Here is a 22,232-nt window from a genome sequence, read left to right as displayed (position 1 = left end):
TAATGATAAGAACCATTATTAATATTTGAGCGATCAATCAAATTCAAATCAGCATTAAAATGATTTCGGAAGGATCATGTGGCACTGGTAATGATGCCAAAAATTCAGCTTTGACATCACAGAAACAAATTACATTTTAGAATATACTGAAGTGGAATACAGTTATTTTAAATTGTAATAATATTCTGCAATATTGCAGTATTTTTCAGCAAATAAATGCAGTCTTGGTGGCCATAAGACATAAAAACATTATTATAAATCTTTAATATTCCAAACTTTGCCAGGTAGTTATCCAATCTCTTTCTATTTTTATTGACAACTCGAAAGAGAAAAAAATATGCTTCTCTTTTTGGTTTTGAAAATCTTAATATACTGGTTTCAGGCTGCTAAGAGATGTGCTATTTATGAAGCACATTAAACTAAAAATTACAGCAATAAATTCCTTAGTTGACAGTGAATGGATGTTGTCATCAGCAGAGTTTTATTCAGAGCAACTGGAGGGTCGCAGTGTGATAAGGGACCTGAAATAACTCTGTTAGCTGGACAGAGAACATATCATGGAAGTCGTCCAAGAAATAGCCATCTGCCAATCAATCACTTATAACTCCTCCTACTACCAGCAATTAGCCAGCCTGAGAGCTCTGGCCTTGGTTACCCTGGATACTATATAAAAAAAAAAGGTTAAAAAAAAATAACAAAGTATTGATTAGTGACAGACGGTCAATGCTCTGGACCAGTGATTGATGTTAGAATTGCTGCCTCTCTCATTGTAGTTCAGATTTTTCAACACGCGATCCTGCAACTCTAGAGATGTCCACTGTGCATGTGATGGTGTGTGTGTGTGTGCCTGTATGTTTTTGCATATGTGCTCGGGTGAGCGAGTGTATTGCATCTGACAAGGTCACGATTGTGACAAAGGAAAAGAAAAGTGCAGGTGATGCTGACTGCTGAGAAGGAGAAAAAACAATAGACCATTAACGTGCACACACACATAGACACAAGTACAGACCGGCATATTCCCTTAGGAGAGCATGGACAGCTTGGCTAATCGTGACTTCAATATCTCTATGTAAACGCTGACTGTTGCATGAGCTTCACTGTGGGCTCATGGGAAAATAATCTTCAGAGACTTGAGTTGAGTTACGTAGGCTGTTTGACAAGAAGGAAACCGCTCGTTCATGTGAAGTGAGACTGTCCTGAGGGAGGAATTCTATTCCTTGAACTCCAATGGTGCACTCTAAAGTTCACAGGTCACAGCCACACACCATGAGAATAGTTAAGATCATGCTTTTTTTTTTTTTTTACTAGTTTTATGGTACTTTTTGTCATTTTATGGAGCTTTGCAATAATGTTATTCACCGGTCAATTTTGATTTATGGTAAAGAGCAGCTGGGACATTCTGCTAAATATTTCCACTTGATTTTCATGTTTAAAATCATAGAATTTGAAAGAACAGAATTTTCTTTTTTTTGGGGTGAAATATTCCAGACAGTGAGAGAATGATAAGCCATATACACACATGTACAAACATAGTGTTATACATGTACAATGTACTATTATAATTCATTATTCATCAAGTATGCATTAAATTGATCAATATCAATAAAGACATTTACAGTGTTACAAAAGATTTCTATTTCAAACTTTTGAACTTTCTATAAATCAAAAAATCATGAAAGAATTTATTGCAGGTTCTACAAAAATATTAAGCAGCAAAAAACTGTTTTCAACATCGATAACAGTGAAAAATGTTTCTTGAGCTGCAAATCTGAATATTATGGAGTAATAATGCTGAAAATTCAGCTTTACCATTAGAGGCATAAATTACATTTGAAAATATATTAACAAAAAACATTCATTTTGAATTGTAATAATATTTCACAAATGAACTGTTTTCTTTTAGAAAACATTTTAACCTATCATATGGAAATCAAAAACTGTATTTTCTCCTCTCCTCTCACTCGTTCGGCACCACCCCCTGCTGTCTGTCATTCCCCTGTCATAAACAATCCCAAAAATTCCAAAACATGCCAACGAGGCCATTTTGAAGCAGTTGGAGATTAGAGAATATGAAAATAAAAGATTTAAATGAATGTCAAAGTCAAATATTACTTGCCAATCTTTCAGAAACAAAATCCATGCTATTGTCACATACCTCAGATCCCAGAAGAAAATCTTGAGGCAATTACTATATAGTATAGCTGTTCATTTAATAATATATGGAAAATTAATGTTTCATTTTGAAATACCTGACATTTGTATGGAAGCTTGTTTCTGCCACTGAATAAAAAATAAACAGGGTAATTGGGTTTTTTCAAGGTAAGTGACTTTTTTCCCCTCAGAATTGTGAGATATAAACTTGCAATTGCGAGAAAAAATTGTCAGAATTAAGATAGATAAAAAGTTGCAATTTTATTTTGTGGCAGAAACAAGCTTCCAAACATTTGATTGCACAGTATCTTCTTTAGCAAACCTAAACACAGTTTGAGACATTTTTGAGATCACTTCTGAAGCTCTAAAGAAACACATTAGAGATTACTCTGATTTTTTTTTTTCTCAGGCAAACAATCAGAGAAGCATCTTAATTAAGATATTAAATACATTTCTGATTTTCTTATATGGAAGCAAAGCAAAATACTGTCATGTCTCCACTGTGTTTGCTGGCCTGTTGTATCATGCTGTTAGAACAGAATCATTGATTCACTCAACTGATGGCACCATGTTTTTTGTGTGCGTGTGTTTTTTTTTTTTTTACCTTACTGTCATAGCCCTAAACAATGACTGAGCACTTGGCAAATCACAGCAAACTGCCCTACTCTCATTCCTAATGAGTCCTGACATCTGGCACTTGACGATGCCAAGACTCTAAGTGACATCTCCACGGTAACCGCTCAAACATGGCAGAATATCACTGCACAGTCTAGCGCATCCTCCATGGTGACCCCACAACTTTGTGTGTGTGAATGTTTATGATTTATGAGGACATGGGTGTTACACTGGTAATACTAAGTAAACGTGGAGACATTTCCTGAATCCTCGTAATTAAAATGGCATAAAAAAACAAACATACTAAATAATGTTTTATTAATTAAAAATGTAAAAAAAAGTTTTCTGTGATGGGTTTAGGGGTAGGTGGGTGGGTTTAGGGGTAGGGTTAGTGAAAGGGGATAGAATAGAACAGTATAAAAACCATTACGCCTACGGAGTGTCTTCATAATAATAGGTGTATCAATGTGTATGTGTGTGTGTGTGTGTGAGAGAGAGAGAGAGATTGTAAGGGGGTTCTTTTTGTGCTATTATTTTGACCACAGTGAAATAAGGCTAATTATTTTACTGTTTACTTGTATTGGCCTCATCAAGCTAAATAATTCCACTCAGTTACAGGGGGAAAAGTACTGTGTAGATAATGTGGTGTGGTGCCAGTTTTGCTATTGTTAACTAAAAGTACAAATACAGCTTTAAAAATTGTTTTTGTTAATTGAAACTAACTGAAATAAAATAAGTTCAGGTACTAAAATGACTAATACATAAATAAAGAGAAAAAAAAGCTAAAAAAAGAGAAGAAACGTAATAAAATGACAAACTTTTCTAACTAAATAACTTAATTAAAATGAAAACTGAAAATATAAAAATCAAATCCAAACATTAAAAATTTGTATTAAATACTATAATAGTATACAAACAATACTAAAAACACTGCTGTGTGTAATGGTATTTACTTATTTTCTGATCTTTACCCTGCAACAACAACAAAAACTATACTAAAATAAATCTAAATAATAATTACAAATAATTATTAAAAATAATATATTTATTTTAATGATAAATAAAATGTAACAGTGGCACAAATCATGTCCATGTATGTATGCATGTATATATACACACACACACACACACACACACACACATATACAGTACAAATATATAGGCCTATATATATATATATATATGACAAATAACTATTGGTATAACCACCTGCAGGATTAAAAGTTAAATTTTAAGTATAGACCATAAAATCTATGTTTGAATCAGGTACTTTGGATCTGAGGTGGGATTCCTTTAAAATTCAGAAAAAATATATAAAAAGTAAATTTCACTTTCCAGATTTTCTAGCAAAAAAAAAAAAAAAAAGTTTCCTGAAAATAAGCCACAATTGTCTGAAAGTGGGAAGGACATGTCCCCTCCAGGTATAATGACTGCTACACCCCTGATTCTGGCGGAAATAAGACATTTCTTTGGGCAAATTTCAGCACATTTTTAGCATCCACCCTTCCCAATGTGATACAGTAGATTTGAGAAGAGAGGACGGGGAATGTGAGGCTTTTGGCCAGTGAGAGGAAGAGGGGAATGGAGAGGGATGAACAGATGGATGAGTGATCCCGCTGGGGTGTGTCATTCATCACTGTCACCCGTAAAAGAAGGTGCATGAAAGATGACCGAACAGAGCGGCAGAAAGGGAGAGAGAATGAAAGATGAGCAGAAGGACAGCAGAGGAGGGAGTGATTTAAGCATATACTTTTCATATGTGTTGAAGGGGGCTGCGAGTGAGTAAATTGAGGCTCATCTAAATTTACAGTGCACTGAACGTGGTGAAAAGCGAGCCGGGTGTGTGTACGGTTGGGTTTACCTGTGGGTGACAGCAGGGCTGGAGACAGAAGGCTGTTTGCTCTGTGGTGGAGGATTCTGGGGCTTTCTTGTGCACTGGCCCCATAGGAACGCTTTGGAGGGCGGCCTGGACGAGAGCTGTGGAGGGTGTAAACAGACATTAGTATGTGCCCATTATTAAGGACAACAGGGACAGACGAGAGGATGTCTCAGAGAACCAGAGAAAAATAGAAACGCATTAAAAGCAAATAATACAAAAGTATGTTTTACGTAATCTGCAAAAAAAAACTTTTTTATTTTTTATTTTCTAGCATTCCAAACTTACATGGTCACCACTGATAAGTTTTGCATTAAATCTAGCAAAATTCCAAGAAAATATTTTACCTTTCTAATAATTATCAATGTTGAAAACAGCTGTGCTGCTTAATACTGTATGTATATATATATATATATATATATATATATATATATAAACATATATATATATGATGTATATAGCTTTCCATTGATGTATGGTTTGTTAGGATAGTACATTGTCCGAGATACAACTATTTGAAAATCTGGAATCTGAACATCAGAAAAAATCGAAACATTGAGAAAACCGCCTTTAAAGATGTCCATTTATGTTCGCGATTGTGCTGCATTCACCCACAAAAATAAATGTTTTATATATTTATGGTAGGAAATTTACAAAATATCTTCATGGAACATGATCTTTACTTAATAGCCTAATCATTTTTGGCATGAAAGTAAAATCGATAATTTTGACCCATAAAATGTATTGTTGGCTATTGCCACAAATATACCCGTGCGACTTGTGACTGGTTTTGTGATCCAGGGTCACATATATATATATTAGAAATATTTCATATTTTTGTAACATTATATATGTCTTTACAATATTTTTGAAGAAATGAATGCATCCTTGCTGAATAAAAGGATGTATTTATTTATAAAAATCATACAGGCCTCAAACTTTGGAACAGTAGCGTATATACACTTAACATAAATATGAGACTGTTTTATGAATGTTAGTGGTCTTCATGGTCAACAATTTAAATGTTAGTCACACAAGAGAGCCCTTTCAGTAAATCATATAGATATTTCAAATGATTTATGGGGAGTATCAGAGGAAACTTAAGATAAAGTTATGAGGTGAACATACTGAGGTTTCAGACTTCTAACTTGAAAGGCGTTATAAAGGTCAAAGCAAGAAATTCATTCTGAAGGTTCAGATTCAGACTGTTCTGTATGCTTCTACGGGGATGCTTTTGCTTTTCCCATTAGTTCTTCCCTTGAAGATATGCAAGTAGTTTTAACATTGCACTGTGTCTGTCACCTGTCAATCATGGGATATGAACAACCCCCATAAAGCAACCTTCAAAATCTGTTAAAATAGCCGAAAAATAATAAATAGGGTGCCCTGTCAGTACGGGTAACAGGAGGAGAAAGAGAGAGGACAGCCGGTAGCTTTTCTTGCCTGTCTTGCTTTTGTTTATTACTCCAAAGGTTCATCTCAGGGAGAGAGGCACAATCTCTGAGCAGTCAAAGGTTAAAAGACACTGAGGGGCTTTTGCCCTGGAAGAATGTGGGAGAAAAAAAGAGAAAGACCTTTAAACAGAGGCCCGTGACTGACAGGGAAACAGACTGAGTTTAACATCCCTCCTTTGATTTATGCGGCAATGGTAGTCGCTGACAAGACTGTGATCTCTCCTCTGATAGAGCAACAATCATGAACCCCTATGTGAGTCACAAGAAAATGACATTGACGTACAGTGAGCTGGAATGAACCAGTGGCATTTTTTATTTGTTACAAGTTACATAAAGTTACTATAGCAATAACTATAAATTATGCATAATTACATGCAGCTAACCCTAAGCCAAACCCTCATCCTAACCAGTTAATTATTAATCAGTACTATACTCTTCAGTGCACTTGAACACGGACACCTTAAAATAAAGCGTAACCGCATTTTTATTTGTACATTTTCCCCCAAATATTACTGTAAATTAAACTTAAAATGTTATTTAAGGTTTCTTTTCATTTTTGTTTATTACATTTGCTTTAGCAGTTAAATTACTTTAAATTGTAAATGACTTCCCCATATAAGCATAGTTCTGTTGTGTCATTCAAGTTAGTGAATGCAACAACAAAAAAAGGCATTGATATGCAAAAGTAGGCAATGACATGTACTTGAAGCCTGAAGGTTTACGAATTAATTGTTTAAACTAGACCTTGACATTTTCTGAAGATAATATGAAAATCTATCACAATTGTAGGTTATTGTGGATGGTTGCCAGGGTGTTGCTAAGGTGTTCTGAGGGGTGTTTGCTGTCATAAGTCTCTATATGGCTAGGGTCCCTCCCTAGGGATCTTTTATCTTTTTTAATCACTCTCTCCTCAAGCTCTCCTCAACAAGCCACGAAATTTTCAGAATTATTCATGAGCGTAGTGTAAACGGTGCAGGGCGTGTTATGCGCTGAAATGTAATACTTTGTGTCTTAAAAGAGCAAGGAAAATCCTGTTTTCTCTGATACGGCCCCTTTGAGATCTCCGAGTATTAACACAGTCTCAGCAAGCAGTTTAGATTTTAAACAGTAAATTTAAAAAGGCAACGAGATTTTGAAACAATAAGGACTGTTTATTGCACGCTTAATTAGTTTGATGCCTAAAAGAGCCACAAGCACACGCAGAAGAATCCCAACAGAGAGAAAGAAGTGGAGGGAAAAAGCATTTCCACGGCAGTTCAGCTGCTCATATCTCTCTTTTCATCCTGGTGTGTAATGTTTATACATCCACTAACCCGCTGTGTCAGCCTAACAGGAATGTGTGCAGTGTGTGTGGGACGGTGTGTTGATGTACGGGGGTGTGAATGGTTTCCTCTTTCTTAAAAGCACAGGCAAAAGGAAGAACGCTGTTTACAAAGCTTACAGTAATGCAGCTTTGGAGACGCTCATTCATTGATCTCTTGATACCACTCGTCTCTTTCTCTCGCTCTGTCTTTCTGTGCACACACACGGAAACACAAAAAAAGCTAATCCAGATCTACTGACAACAGCTCTTTTGTTCTGTATTATCAGAGAGAAAAGAATCCCTCTCTTTTAGTGAACGACAGGATGAGCCGCTGATGGAAGCGATGCAGTCATGCAGAGGTCACTAGCGCGCACAAACTCTCATAAAAATGACTGAAGCACCGATTGTATGGACTGGAAACACACTGGCTAAACGAGCCTGTCATGCCAACACCATGGCATCAGATAAGACTGCATCTCTGTAGCTCAACAGGAAAAGCAAGATGCAAAAAATGCCAAGGTCATGGGTTTGATTCACAACATCAAAAAGAGCGCATGCACACCGATTATAATTAATCAGCCGACTGCGTTTAAAATCATTTAAACATCATGTAAACAGATTTAACTGTACCATAGTACTTTTCATAATTGGTTTGGTAGTGAATCAATCCTTAGTAAAACATTCTATGCGTAAAGAAAATCTAGAGATCTCACAAAGTTTGCTACTGTATGTTACAATATGTATAGTTCACATTTTTATTTTCTGTTTTCTTTTGAAAAATGTGAATATAAATGAGCAAAATATGAGCACCCCACCAATTCTGGTCCCGAAGCAAGATTGTGTTTTTATAAATCACAATATAAGTTATGATTTTCCAGGTATTTAGTCTGTCTTCCTGTGGGCATTGCAAATGTTTTTTAAATCATTAAAATACATAATTAACATTTAGTATTTTGTATTTCTATAAAATAAAACATAAAACAGTGTGACTACGTCTGTATGTAGCCTAATTAATATGTGAAAATAAATCCCACAAAATTATTTACTTAATCTATTCTATTTATGTATCATCTATTTTAATTGAAAAGACACTGTGATTTTCTTTGTCATACTATTTTTTTTTTTTTTTTTTGTCATACATAATGTTTAATTTGTTCGCATATAGTTTTGTTTGTGAAGCCAAAGACAAATTCCCACAGTATAGTGGACAATAAAGTATTATCTGATTCCAATGTAATCTAATTAAACATGCTTGCTCACCTACATTCAGGGCTATTGTATGAGATCTTGATAATATTTGCTGTATCATCGTGAACACTAAAATAACTCTTTATTTATTGATGTTTATATTATTACATTTTATCTCTGCATAAAACATATATCAGACCACACCCAAGAGCCTGTTACTATGGAAACCTTTTCTCAATCAATACTCTGTCATCGGCTATGATTGGTGGCAGATGGAGGACAGGGGAGGATTCCCCAGAGATCAAAGACATATTATTAAAGCTCAAGCGCGCACACACACACGCACACACACACACACACACACACACACACACACACACACACACACACACACACACACACACACACACACACACACACACACACACACACACACACACACACACACACACACACACACAGAGGGTAGCTCTATTTATTGCCATGATAGATATCAAACAGCTGTCATAGCCGTTGACCACAGGTCTCACTGAAGTTCCTCTTTACATTCATAAACGTTCACTAACAATAACTGTTAGGGTGGAATCTCATGGAAACACGTCGTGTAAACGGGTCACACTTCACCCCAAAATTAAAAGAAAATAAAACATCTTCAACTTGTGTATTATCGTTGCTGTCGGCCGGAAAACTTGTATCTATAGCCTACCTCTGTAACTCTATCTATATTTTGTTTCTATTATTTCTGTTAAAAGAGCTTGTGACTAAACCTTTTATCCCCATTGGATCCTCAAAACTGTCGGTCAAACCTCATAACTCCATCCGCCTCTATCGTGAATGACGTGACGCACGGCGTTTGGACCAAAGATATATATACGTACGTATATTTATTTAAAATAAATAAAGTAATTTTAGTATAAAATAAAAAAAAGTAAAATTTGTCCCAATTTTAAAACTACTAAAAGTACAATACTAAAACTTTCTCGTATCGCAGCTTAATGTGAAAAAAAGGTTGATTACCCTGAAAAGCATCGGGTCTGTGAAAGTCTCAGAACATTGCATCTGTTTTTGAGCATTCAGGAAACCTTGGAAATAAATGTTGTGATGTTATTTCCATCAAGAGGTGCATACATTTTTGGTCAAGATCTTGTATTGACAGTGCAAGAGTCCAGCACTCTGTAAAGCCTCCTCCAGAACATCCCAAAGACTTTCAATTAATTTAAGATCTGGACAAATTAATGTGTGAAAATGATTATTCATGCTCCCTCCCAACTATTCTCTCACAATCTGAGCCTGATGAATCTTGACATTGTCATCCTGGAATATGGCCATGATGTGTCTTCCTACATAAGAAATGAAAAGCCACACACTCCATCAATTAGGGTTAGAAGAACTGTTGCCAAACATATAACATGATAGAAACATGATAATCACTGCAATAATGACACAATCATAAGGCATTTCCATTACAGATTTGCGCAAAACTGGTGCGATTTTTTTCTAAATGTCGACAAAAAACGATTGCGAAATGAGGGCGTTACCATTAACCGATGTTATGCGACTAAAACTTAGTTAAATCATTCCAAAAACCATGGCAACGGATGTTGGTAGGTTTATGTACTATATCTATAGGTTTATGTACTATATGGGGGTGGTGTGGCGCAATGGATAAGACACATGCCTTTGGTGTGAGAGACCCGGGTTCGAATCCACTGTGAGACACCAATGTGTCCCTGAGCAAGACACTTAACCCCTAGTTGCTCCAGAGGTGTGCGACCTCTGACATATATAGCAATTGTAAGTCGCTTTGGATAAAAGCGTCAGCTAAATGAATAAATGTAAATGTAAATGTAAATATCTCAGCCACTGCACTAGCCATTATTATTAATCGAAGGAGATGTAGGCCTATGTGTGTTTTCCAAGCATTAATGGTAAGGAACGACCCTTATTATACTTGTGAGCGACACATATGAGGTGTTTCTGGGTGTTTCTCCCTCATATCTGCTTCGAGGTCTTGATTGTGGCATTTATTTGAGGTTTAGAATCCATTTTTCCTGTAATTCTTTTGTCTTATATGGATTTAATAAAGAACTCTGTCTCTTATTCTGTCCAAACACACCGCGTCATCTACGTCAGGTGACCTGTAAATGCGCGAAAACTGTTTCCATTGGAGTTTTGCTAAATATTTCTTTGTCGAATTGCCTGAAAAACCACCTCATGCGAGCGATAAATGCGATTTTTTGCAAAATTGACGTGTTTCCATTGGGCGTATTTTCATTTCGCAATTTCAATTTGCGCAATTTGAAGGGTAATGGAAACGCGGCTATAGACTCTTAAAGCAACACCAAAGAACTTTTCCTCTTCGGTCCCCCTACAGGTTGGAAGCGGAATTGTCCATTACCGCTGTCGTAAATAATTTAGCCTTCCGCAGCCTACTGTCGCGCGCACGCTCGCTGTTTATCCAGCGCCGGCTTTGGAATGAACGATGTCCACAGACAAGGTAGAGTATGTTGCATGATTTTATGAAAGTATGATGTATTGCGACATCAGAAACGAAGAAAAACAAAATAATGACTATTGTAACGCTTGACGTAAAGCAAGTCAAATTTGTAGTTTCTTATGTCTCATTCGAACTACAGAAACGCTACCCGATCTGGCAAACTTGCATAGTGCAGATATAGGGCCGCAAAGCGAAAGCAGAAGTGCCGTTCACCCTGTTACGACTTGATGAACCACTGAAACAATTTTGGAAACATTATTTTAAGGTAAAAAATAATCTTTAGTGTTGCTTTAAATATTCGCCTATTTAAATCCAAACAGCGACTCTTTTTTTCTGTGGTCAAGTGTATTGTATTTTGTTGTATTTTTAAGTACCTGCACCTTCCACTTTTTCTTTCTTTGAGTTTGGGGTGAAATGTGACCAGGTTTAGTGACATTCAACTGTTAAGATTACCGATCTCAACCTATACAAAATATCTCTCCTCATGTACGCATTACAGATATATTTACAAGAATAGCACATATTCCTCATTTCGAGACAATAATTAACCTGCTTTACTGCATCACACACCTGAATTAACATGCTTTGACAGGACAGAACATCCTTTTCTTTGTGTTTTTTTCTTTCTTTGCTTTTTTTCTACTATGATGTCATAGTGCTCAGCTCTGGAGGGAATCCCTCCCTCCTTTATTGATTGGTCAAGGTTGTCTTCTTTACTTTCCTTTCATTTGAGCTAGGTATTGAATTTATGTAGCCCTGTGCCTCTTTTTCTCACTACTATCAAGTATGATAATAAGGACAGACAAGCAGCACACACATAAACACACACACACACACACACACACACACACACACACACACACACACACACACACACACACACACACACACACACACACACACATATACACAATGACATCTATTGACTTTCTTCCGAGAAATACAATAGCTCCATCTTTCTCTGGCTGGTTTTGTGTGGACCACAGAGGAGCTAATTACAGTCTCTCATTTTCAATTGAGTGAGAAAAGAAGGAGAGGGAAGAGATGACAGAGAAAACACACAAAAGGAAAGAAAAAAAAAATGTCCATAACAAAAAATAACAGAGAAAAGTGAGGGAGAAAATGAATTAGATCACAGTGAGACAATTTGAGACTTATTCAGTGTTCAAAACCAATTTCATTTACAGCCTCAGACACTTTATATTGTACAGTATATTATGAAAAGAACACAATGCTTAGGCTCTGAATTCTGACTGTTGCTTATAATACTTAATATGTACAAGCACACACAACACACTAGAATGGTGGTGACGAGTTTTGTATGGGCGAGAACAACTCCAGCTTTCTTCAGAAAATGTAAAAATCTAGTATATATTTATAAAAGAATGTTGTACATTATAAAAAAATCTAGAGGCACAACATGCATGTTATGCATTATTAGGTCAAATTAAAACAGTTTGCTCTAATGTACAAATATATACACACATTACTCCAGTCTTCACTGTCACATGATCCTTCTAATATGGTGATTTGCAGCTCAAGATACATTTAGAATTATTATCATGTTGAAAATAGTTGTGCTGCTTACTATTTTTGTGGAGCACTACCAAAAGCTTGGGGTAAGTTAGAAATTAAGTTATACTTTAATTCAACAAGGATGCATTTTTCAAAAGTGAGAGTAAAGACATTATAATAATATAGACAAAAAATAATAATTTCAAATAAATGCTGTCCGTTTGAACTTTCTATTCATCAAAGAATCCTGAAATAAAGTGCATCACTGTTTCCACAAAAATATTAAGCAGCAAAAATTATTTTCAACATTAATAATAATACAAAAACTTAATAATTAATAATTGAGCACCAATAATAACTAATAATAACCGAGCACCAAATCAGCATATTAGAATGATTTCCGAAGGATGATGTGACTGAAGACTGGAGTAATGATGCTGAAAATACAGCTCTGCCATCACAGGAATAAACTACATTTAAAAATATATTCAAATAGGAAACTGTACTTTTAAAGTGTCATAATATTTCACAATATTACTGTTTTTAATATACTTTTGATCAAATACATGCAGCCTTGATAAGAATACATAGACCATTCATTTTAATACATGTTTTTGATTAATTCTGCATTTAAAAAAAAAAAATCTGAGTAAAATGTATTTAGAAGGCTGAATAAGAAGGATGACTACAGAGAGAGAGAGAGAGAGAGAGAGAGAGAGAGAGAGAGGCGGTTTATCTGCTGCTCTGTTTCTTAACCACACAAAGGCGGCATTCATTCTCTGACTAAAAAGAATCACAGAAGCAAACAGAAAACATAAATGCTGATTTCTATTCATAGAGTGAAAGAGGAAAAGGGGCACAAGGAAACAACAACAACTGGTGGCTTAAAGCATTTTTTTAATGCTTGTGTAAATATAGAAATGTCGTTGAAAGACAAAATGACCAAGTGAACATAATTTATGAGAATGATTTACTTTTATGACACTTATGATCTGCTCTAAAAGCAAGTGAACGGTCTAATTATAATATAAGGTGCAACCTTATATTTATTCCGTTCTGAGAATTATTGACAAAATAGATTTGTGTAATTGTGTCAACTGTGATCAAGCCTCTTTTGCAGATGGGAGGTTGCTAGGGTGTTCTGTGTGGTTGTTAGGTGGCTGCTAAAAGGTACAAAATGACTCCGTCACTGTTTTCCAGCTTAGAAATAGTAGTCCTCTTCCAGCTTCCCAATTTGAGCTTTTATTAATGTCTTTAGCATGAATATTATAACAAATAGCGTAAAATGAGTTACACACTAAAGTTCAATACTTAGTTTTCACAGTTTTTTTAAAACACAAAAGTATTAGCAATAGTAAAAGTGACTCTTACAGTATGTTAGTAAGAGCCACTAATGACCAAAATTCTACACTGACTGATTTTCAGTTTCTGCCTCCACCTCATGAATACTTCTCCTTCTTTATCTTCTACTCTTCCTGTCTTTCTTTTCCTCTTTGCCTCCTGCATATTAAAACATTTACTTATTCAATTCTCTCTATACTTTCCTCCCTCTCTGTCCTCTTTAGATAGAGGACATATTTGCAAGCCAATAAACAATCCTCTGTGTGTGTGTGTGTGAAGTGCCAAGTCAGCACAGTCAGGGATGACACCTTGTGATCGGACAGAGAGACGCGAGCAGCATTCTCAAAGGTGCTACAGGGTGAGAATGGGAAAAATTGGGAGAATATATTAGACAGGAATGGAATAAACCAACACGCCACAAAAGGCAGGTGTTACAGTGATTTTAACATAAAAGAGTTTTCTTAGGCATAACAAAAAGAAATGAATATCAAACTTATTCAACAGAGTGCAACAGTCAGGTTCCAGAAGTAAAAAATCCCATTCCTTTTCTGAGGAATAAGGGAATTGATTTTTAACAATAACTAATAAACCATTAAAGACAAACTGTGAGCTATGTTGTTAATCAATGGCATATCATTTTGTAGAAGCCATCATCCTGCATAATTTAAACCACTTTTTTGTTTGTGGTTTAAATTATTAAATTATTAAACAATTATAAAATTATTCTTTTGCCAAAAGAACTCTTTACCGCCCACCCACTCCCATGAAGCAATTACGTAATTGAGTCAATCTCCTTACACTTGCTAACTACTTAAATAAATAAATAAATAAATAAATAGCTCTCACGCTAAATTGCCCTGTTTAGAAAATCTGGCCCTAAGGCTGCTAAAAAAAGAGAACAACTCCTGTAACAACCCCAAAGTAATATAATTCACTGTGGCTTATTCAGTTAGATTTCAGATTCAAAACTATCCATCCAAGTGTGGACAAAACAACTGTTTAAAAGAATACAGAAAAGTGATAAAATCCCAAGACAGTTTTCATGCTCTTTTCCATACAATGACAATAAACAGTGAATGAAGCTTCATAAAAGCATTGCCATAAAAGTCCTCTGACGATTTGTGAGAGAAACACACCAAAACCTAAGTAGTTATTCATTGAAATACTTGACACCTGCCCTACAGATGTAGGTAATGCCCTACCTTGGCATTTTCACAAGAAAAATTGCAATGTCTGATTTGTGAATGAATCATTGTTTTGAGTCAGTTCTTTTCAATGAATCAATTCATCTGGTTCACAACAACTGTCTGAATAATTTGTTCACAAATTTGACTAATCCAATTCTATCTGATTAATTAATCCAAGGCCTGTTTTTCACACAAAGCTATTATATGACTTAAAAATACACACCCAAACACACTTTAGAGCACGTGTCATGGACTACCATGATGATAAATTCACAATGCTTTTGCATCCTTTTTGAGGTATGAAAAGCTTTCATTGTAATTACATTGAAAAAAGTGGCAGAATTTCTTTTTTTTTACCCATTTTGGTCATATTTTTAAATATAAAAATATATAACGGTAAGTAAATGATCACAGATATTTATATTTTGGGGTGAACTGCTCCTTTAAAAGGAAGGCATGAGAAAAAAACAGTGTTTGAAACATATACTGTCAACTACCACTTTGTCATTTTTGTTTTCTTCAAGCCTCTAACGGAGAGGTGAGTAGGAAGAGAGGGCTTATCATGTGTCTAACATCCATCCATAACATCCACACCTCAACAGGAAAAAGCGTGGGGAGGGAGTGTGTGTGTGTGTCTGCTTGACTGTCTTAAGGGGAAACTGACTATTTTACAACAGCTTATCTCCCTCACTCAGATAAGAGACCCAAACAGAAGTCTGGTTTATTTTGTTCGGAGAAACATTATCACAACGCATCTCTCCATCCGCATGTTACCCGTCTACATGACCGCAATGCAAACACTGACGCACGATCTCGACAGAAGTCATAAAGGAGGTCATGATGCTATGGCTAAAACAAGTGAGATGGGGCATCTGTTAGTCTGAAAACAAGCTGACTCTTGTTGCGTCTAGACGAGATCATTCATTTATGCGTCTGTGAACCCCACAAGCGTCAGGTCATGAAAAAAAGATGCCAGATTCCTCCTGTTTCATTCAGTATCTCGGGTACTTAACGTGCTAACCTGTCACTTAGCACCTCACAATCAGCTAATCACTTGATGTAACATACAGAACTTCCCTTTGTGTTATAATCGCTACACAGAGCTATTGTCTCACAAGTTGTAAAAAGCTCTTAACGCTTTAATTGTCTGTTTGGTTTAACCAACCTATGACTGGAAAAGATTGTATCTTTCTAACTGAAAATAGAAGAAAGGTTTTTCCTGTGATGGCAAAAGTGAATTTTCAGCATCATTTCTCCAGTGGTCAGTGTCACATGATCCTTCAGAAATCATTCTAATATGCTGTTAGTCACGATCATGTCATGTTTAGTTTTTGTACCTGGTTCTGTTTGGTTTCATGGTCATGTTCGGTTTCGTTTTCCTTGTTACCGTTTGCCTTGTTCATAGTTTGCTACCATAGTTTCTGATTTAGTTATGCACCTGTTTCTTGTTCTGTTGATCATTCCGTGCCCTCAGTTCTTTCTGTTCATTGTTCAAGAAACATTTCTCATTATTATCAATGTTGAAAACAGTTGTGCTGCTTAATATTTTTGTGGAAAATTCTTTGATTCTTTGATGGCATTTATTTGATATGGAGCCCTGCACATGACATGCAGAAAAAAAAAAAAAAAAAAAACATGTATATTGTGGCCACGAATGACCAATTCATTACCGCGACTTACTAATACGTCAGCACGTTTTACTAATTCGTTCCCTCATTTTGAATAAATCGTGCGCACCATAAAGTAATTTGTTCCCTCGTTTTAATAAATCGAGTGTACGATATAATAATTTTCTCCGTAATTTGAAATATAAATATTTTTTAGCATTACAAATGTCTTTACTGTCACTTTCGATCAATCTAATGTGAAGTTGATGAAGAAAAGCTTTAATTTCTTTAAAAAAAAAATATATATAGCAGCTGACCCTAAACTTTTGAATGGTAGCATTTAAAGGATGCTATTTCTAAATATTTTTTATAATTAAGACTAAATATACAGCAAAGTGACTTTCTATCATTTCGAATCAGGCACTAAATAGAGTATCTACCCCCCCACCCCCCCCCCCCCCCGACACACACACACACACACATTCAATTACATAATTAAACTGACTTAAAAAAATTGTTGAATCTTGTAAACTTATAAAAAAGTTGAAAATTGCTTAACTTGTTTTGATGAGTTAAAGCAATGTAAAACATATGTTTTCGTAACTAATATATAATAATTTTTTACAGTGTTGTTGCTTAATTATCTGAACCTGCAATCTAACAATCTAACAGTATAAAGAGACTTTATTATCCATATGTTCCTGATGTTCACCTGGACTACACAATAACTTTCTGAAGAGGAAGTTTCTCATATTTACAGCCTGATTCTTGACAGAGAGGCACAATGCTGTGACGCATAAGTCGTACCATCCAACATCCGCTTCTGATGTGGACAAATGTAATTAAGTGTTATCAAAATGTCCACTTCACGCTACACATTAACCTCGCTGAGTGCAACTGCACCCCCAGAGAAGCTCATTAGTACTGAATGTACTGAATGACCTCAGCTGAGACACAACTCAATAAGGAATCAAATGAATGACTGCTGTTCTCCTGGTCTTTCACACTCACTGCTTGAAGCAGCACATAGTCTGTGGACTGTTTTAGAGCACGCATTTAAAGCGGCACCCATATTACAGGTTGTTTTTTATTCGCTTTGGTACTATTTTCACAAGTAAGGTGTACATTTTCAAAACTCTCAGTACAAAAATCCAAACTGATCACACTTGTAACACAGCAAAACCTGATGCAATGCTTTCATTCAGTTGCACATATTTTCAGTCCACATTGTTTCAAACACAAGATTATTGTAATAAGAACATTTGGTTTAATCACCAAACCGCAACAGTATGATCTTCTTTCAGTTTAGTACTTTTAACAATCAGATGTTTCAAATCATCCTTGTTGCTGAATTAATTACAGTAATACAGGCTACAGTTGCCACATTAGAAAATACACTTACATTACCTAACTTATGTAATTGAATCCATAATGTTATGTGCTATCAAAAGGCGTGATGAAGTATGACCCTTCTATTGATGCACCTCTGGTCAATCTGATGTTACTGTACACAGTCTCTCTCTCTCTCTCTCTCTCTCTCTCTCTCTCTCTCTCTCTCTCTCTCTCTCTCTCAACATAGTGCGGTGGTTATCATCTAAGATATATCACTTGTGTAAAAAAAAAGTAATTAAATTTGGCTATCTGTATCGGAAATTGCAAACAAGTTAAGAAACTATAGAATCAATATCTATAGGTGTACTAAATGATACATTTATTAACCATTAAGATCAGTTGGATTAAATAATAGACAAATGTATTAAACTGAACGAGAAGAGATGCAAATAAAAGAGCTTTATTAAAGGCAGTTACTGTGAATGAAACATTTATATAGATGAATTATATTTGTGTAGTGAAAAGGATACTTTGTGATTTTGTGTGTTGTACTAACACAATTGAAAATATGCTGAAATGTAAAAAAAAAAAAGAAAAAAAAAAGTGCACTTTTGATGATCTATTGTGTTGAAATTGAAAGTTTTTGAAATGTACACTTTACTTTGGTACTACAGTAACAGGTTACTGTATTCACGCAGTCTCCACTTAAGCAAAGTGCACTGATGAAATAGAGAAACGGCTTTACTACAGATTCTAAAGCTGGAACTTAGTCTGATCCTAGAGGCCATTCTATATTCATATTACAGCAGACATAGTCCACCGCAGCTCCAAGAACAGACTCACTATTACACCATGGATCACTTCACACTGACACAATCATGATTCAACAACATCTGAGGCATGGACTGTTTTATTGTGCAAGCTTCTTGGTTTTCAAATTCTTATTAATAAATGGTAATGTTCAGTGCATGACAAGCTAGGCAATAAAACAAGCCACCATTTGAGCCTACTGTATTCTTAGGATCACATATGGTGAGACATCACTGTTTATACAGAGAAATAAAATCACGAGTGTATGTGTGTGTTCTCCACAATATATGTCACAGGTCAATAAGCAGTTCACTCATGCAAAGCAGTGTAAACCATCTGCTAGGAAACATAATCCAGACAACACAAAGGTGAAATGTGACCAATACTAAATTCTTAATACAATCAAAAATGATATTGTTCTTCCTGGAATCATTCGGTTATTATCATACTTTTTTATTAATGACTTAATTAACAATGAATTATATTTCTTTAGCGGTACACTAGCAAATTGATGGCCTCAAACAGACATGAACTTAAAGCCACAAAACAGTGTTTGTTTTACATAATTATCTACAAAAAAAAAAAAAAAAACCTGACTGCTATTAAATGCTTTTCTCTCTCATCATTTTCTTAAAAGATCATCGTTTTAAATTTCAAGACGTTTTTTTTCTTCTTCAAATTACTAGCTTCCTAATCTCACCAGAGGCACCAGTTCTGACATTCACACCCCATAAAAATATTTCCTGCAAACCTGTGAATGTATCCAAAAGTCCCTTTGAAACCTGATGACAGACTTTCTTCAAAACACATGACCTAATATGACAATATATCTCCCCTCTATTCAGTCATGGTCTCTGCACAAACAGACCGCAACAAAGAGAAGGATTAGGACATCACATTCAAAGCACCATATTTTAACCTATTGTCTGCTGTGAATAAAGCGCGACCGTAACGTGACTCTGTAGATGTTACATGATCCCAGTGTTTTCACAGCACTGTACAAAACATACTAAAATATATACAGTTATGTAGTTAATCACTTGGGCATTGCACAAAAGCCATTACTCAAATGAAATGTCTAAATGCATTAAAGTATTAGGCTCCAAACTAATATGGTCTTTGCTAGGAAATGCAAACAAATTGGTTCTCTCTCTCTCTGTTTGGAAGAAGACTGTTATAACTGATTAGTAATGAAACTTAACATAGGATGCTCAAAATGTCCTTAATAAAAAGCAAGCAGTGAGATCGGAAAGTGGATAAACAGTTGACCGATGCATATGCGTTTACACAAGGATCTGGAAAATTGATCTGTGTCACGTATGTGAGGATCTAAGGGGATTGAACAGGACAGGCATGCACTGGGCTTCAAAGAACGGCAATTACAATCACAAGCTGACGCACAACGTGTATTCACAGAACTAATGGTTCCTGACGGAACTATTCCATCCAATTAGAGCCATGGGTTTTCATTCAGGGGTCTGTGGACCCCTGGGGGTCCCTGAAAGTATTCCAGGGTGTCCATGGAGAGGACAGATAAGCACATTGTAAGGCAAGCAAACTTCCTTGATAAAAGTTTTATCGTGAAAATGTACCTCATATAGCGGTTGGGGGACCTTGCATTGGCAGAATATCTGAGATGGTCCAAATGCAATCTGCAAACGTTTCTTCTGTCATAAACATGTTTTTACCTTCTTAGTTAGAGTAATTTAATATCTTTTGTTGGGCTTAAAGTAAACAATGTCAAGTGTAACCTTCTAGATTGTAAAAATGAAGTATTGTTAAAAAAGTTTACATTGGAATAATTAGTTGGCATAATATTTGATTGATTTTATTTGCAATTTAGTTTTAAAATATTAATATTAAAAATATTTTGGCTGCCAAATCAAAGTCAATGGGATGTAACCAACATTCAGGAAGCCACATTGTCATTGGCAAGAAAACCATAAAACAAAATCAGTCAACCAAAGTTACTCTCTTGTGTATTTAACAGACAAGTACTGTTAAATCAATATATCTGTGGAAAATGTCTTCCAAAAAAAAAAAAAAAAACATAAACACAAGGATTTAATTTCTAAGAACTTTCTTTTGAGTTTTAGATTTATTCTTAATATTTATTTTTATTCTTAATAGCCTATTTCTTTCATCATTTGCCACCAAGTCAAAACTGGGGCTCCACTTGTTGCTTTCTGTCGCCGTTTGAAAGGACTCAATAACGGGACACTATGTTCCTCTACCCAACCCTGATGGAAAATACAATCTGATTCACACATTTCTGCTTCTGTGCAGTTATTTTAATATTGAAAAAGTATTGGAAATTATTTGTTTACTTTAGGATCAGCAATTTAAAAGTTAATGCATGCACACCAATTATTTAAACTTGCAGTAAAAAAAAAAAAAAAAAAGTAAAAAAAAAGGTGAATTCACCAAACGAACCTTGCATTGGTACAGTCGTTGTACAACGCTTCGAAATCCTTTCTGGAAATGAGTTTGCAGCGGTTCACTCCGGGCTGGATGGCACCGAGTCCGCGCAACACGCGCACCTGCTCCACGGAGCACACCACCGGGTTTATATCCAAACGCTTGAGTTTCGTGTACACGGTGTGCAGTCCGCCGACAAGGTGCTTCAAGAACAGGTCGAAGACTTGCGGGAGACAAATGAGCTCCTGACCATCAACGTTGAAAGAAGCGACTTTCACCCCGTGCACCTCCACGATTTTGCATTCGTTTGTCGCAACGCCGCTCGGAAGCGTCGCGTTCAGCGAGTTGATCGGACGCGGAGAGTCCGTGGGACTCGAGAAGAACGGGTCGGCTCTGAAGAGTTTACCGGACACCACAGAAGTCCCAGAGTGAACCGGAAGAGTCGCAGGAACGGCCATAGTGGTTATTACAATTAAATTTCTTAATGTGCCCTTTTACGTCGTCTACTTTCTCATCCCTCACTCTCTTGTGCGCGTCCCTCTCTTATGCACTGCGTCCAGAGAGCAAACTGGCAGCAACGAGCCGCGCGCCCCTCTTTACCCGTGTGAAAATTCAGATGAACGGAGCGCTTCACGGTTCGGTTGACTCCGCCTCTCATTGGAAGAATGATGCACCATTTTGCCAACCACATGTGCTCCAATTTATGCGTAAAGACTTCACTGGAGGGCGAGAAATTACAGCCCTCCTCCTCTATTGAACGAGTGTCCAGCTCAATGCTTCTCTCAAGCTGTTATGATAATTCAGACGAGACATCCCAACCCATATCTGAAACCATCCATCAATCTCAAAATTATTCTTAACTTTTTTTTTTCTCATTTTATATATATATATATATATATATATATATATATATATAAACAAGGACACTAAAATATTAG

The 22,232-nt window shown here is 35.9% G+C and overlaps 1 protein-coding gene across 1 annotated transcript in view; it reads right to left on the bottom strand.

Moving 5' to 3' along the window:
- Nucleotides 1–21,992, bottom strand: part of dachb (dachshund b) — a 36,337-nt gene extending 14,345 nt beyond the window's left edge. Inside the window, exons 1-2 of the mRNA XM_084396287.1 lie at nt 21,310–21,992; nt 4,628–4,743 (exon numbers count right to left, since the gene is read on the bottom strand). Coding sequence (XP_084252413.1) covers nt 4,628–4,743; nt 21,310–21,752 — 559 coding nt within the window. The 5' untranslated portion in view covers nt 21,753–21,992. The remainder of the gene's footprint in view (nt 1–4,627; nt 4,744–21,309) is intronic.
- Nucleotides 21,993–22,232: the final 240 nt, after the last annotated feature.

The sequence above is a fragment of the Rutilus rutilus genome, assembly GCF_951802725.1.
Source record: "Rutilus rutilus genome assembly, chromosome: 2".
NCBI lineage: Eukaryota > Metazoa > Chordata > Actinopteri > Cypriniformes > Leuciscidae > Rutilus > Rutilus rutilus.
This window is presented reverse-complemented; position numbering and strand designations above follow the sequence as displayed.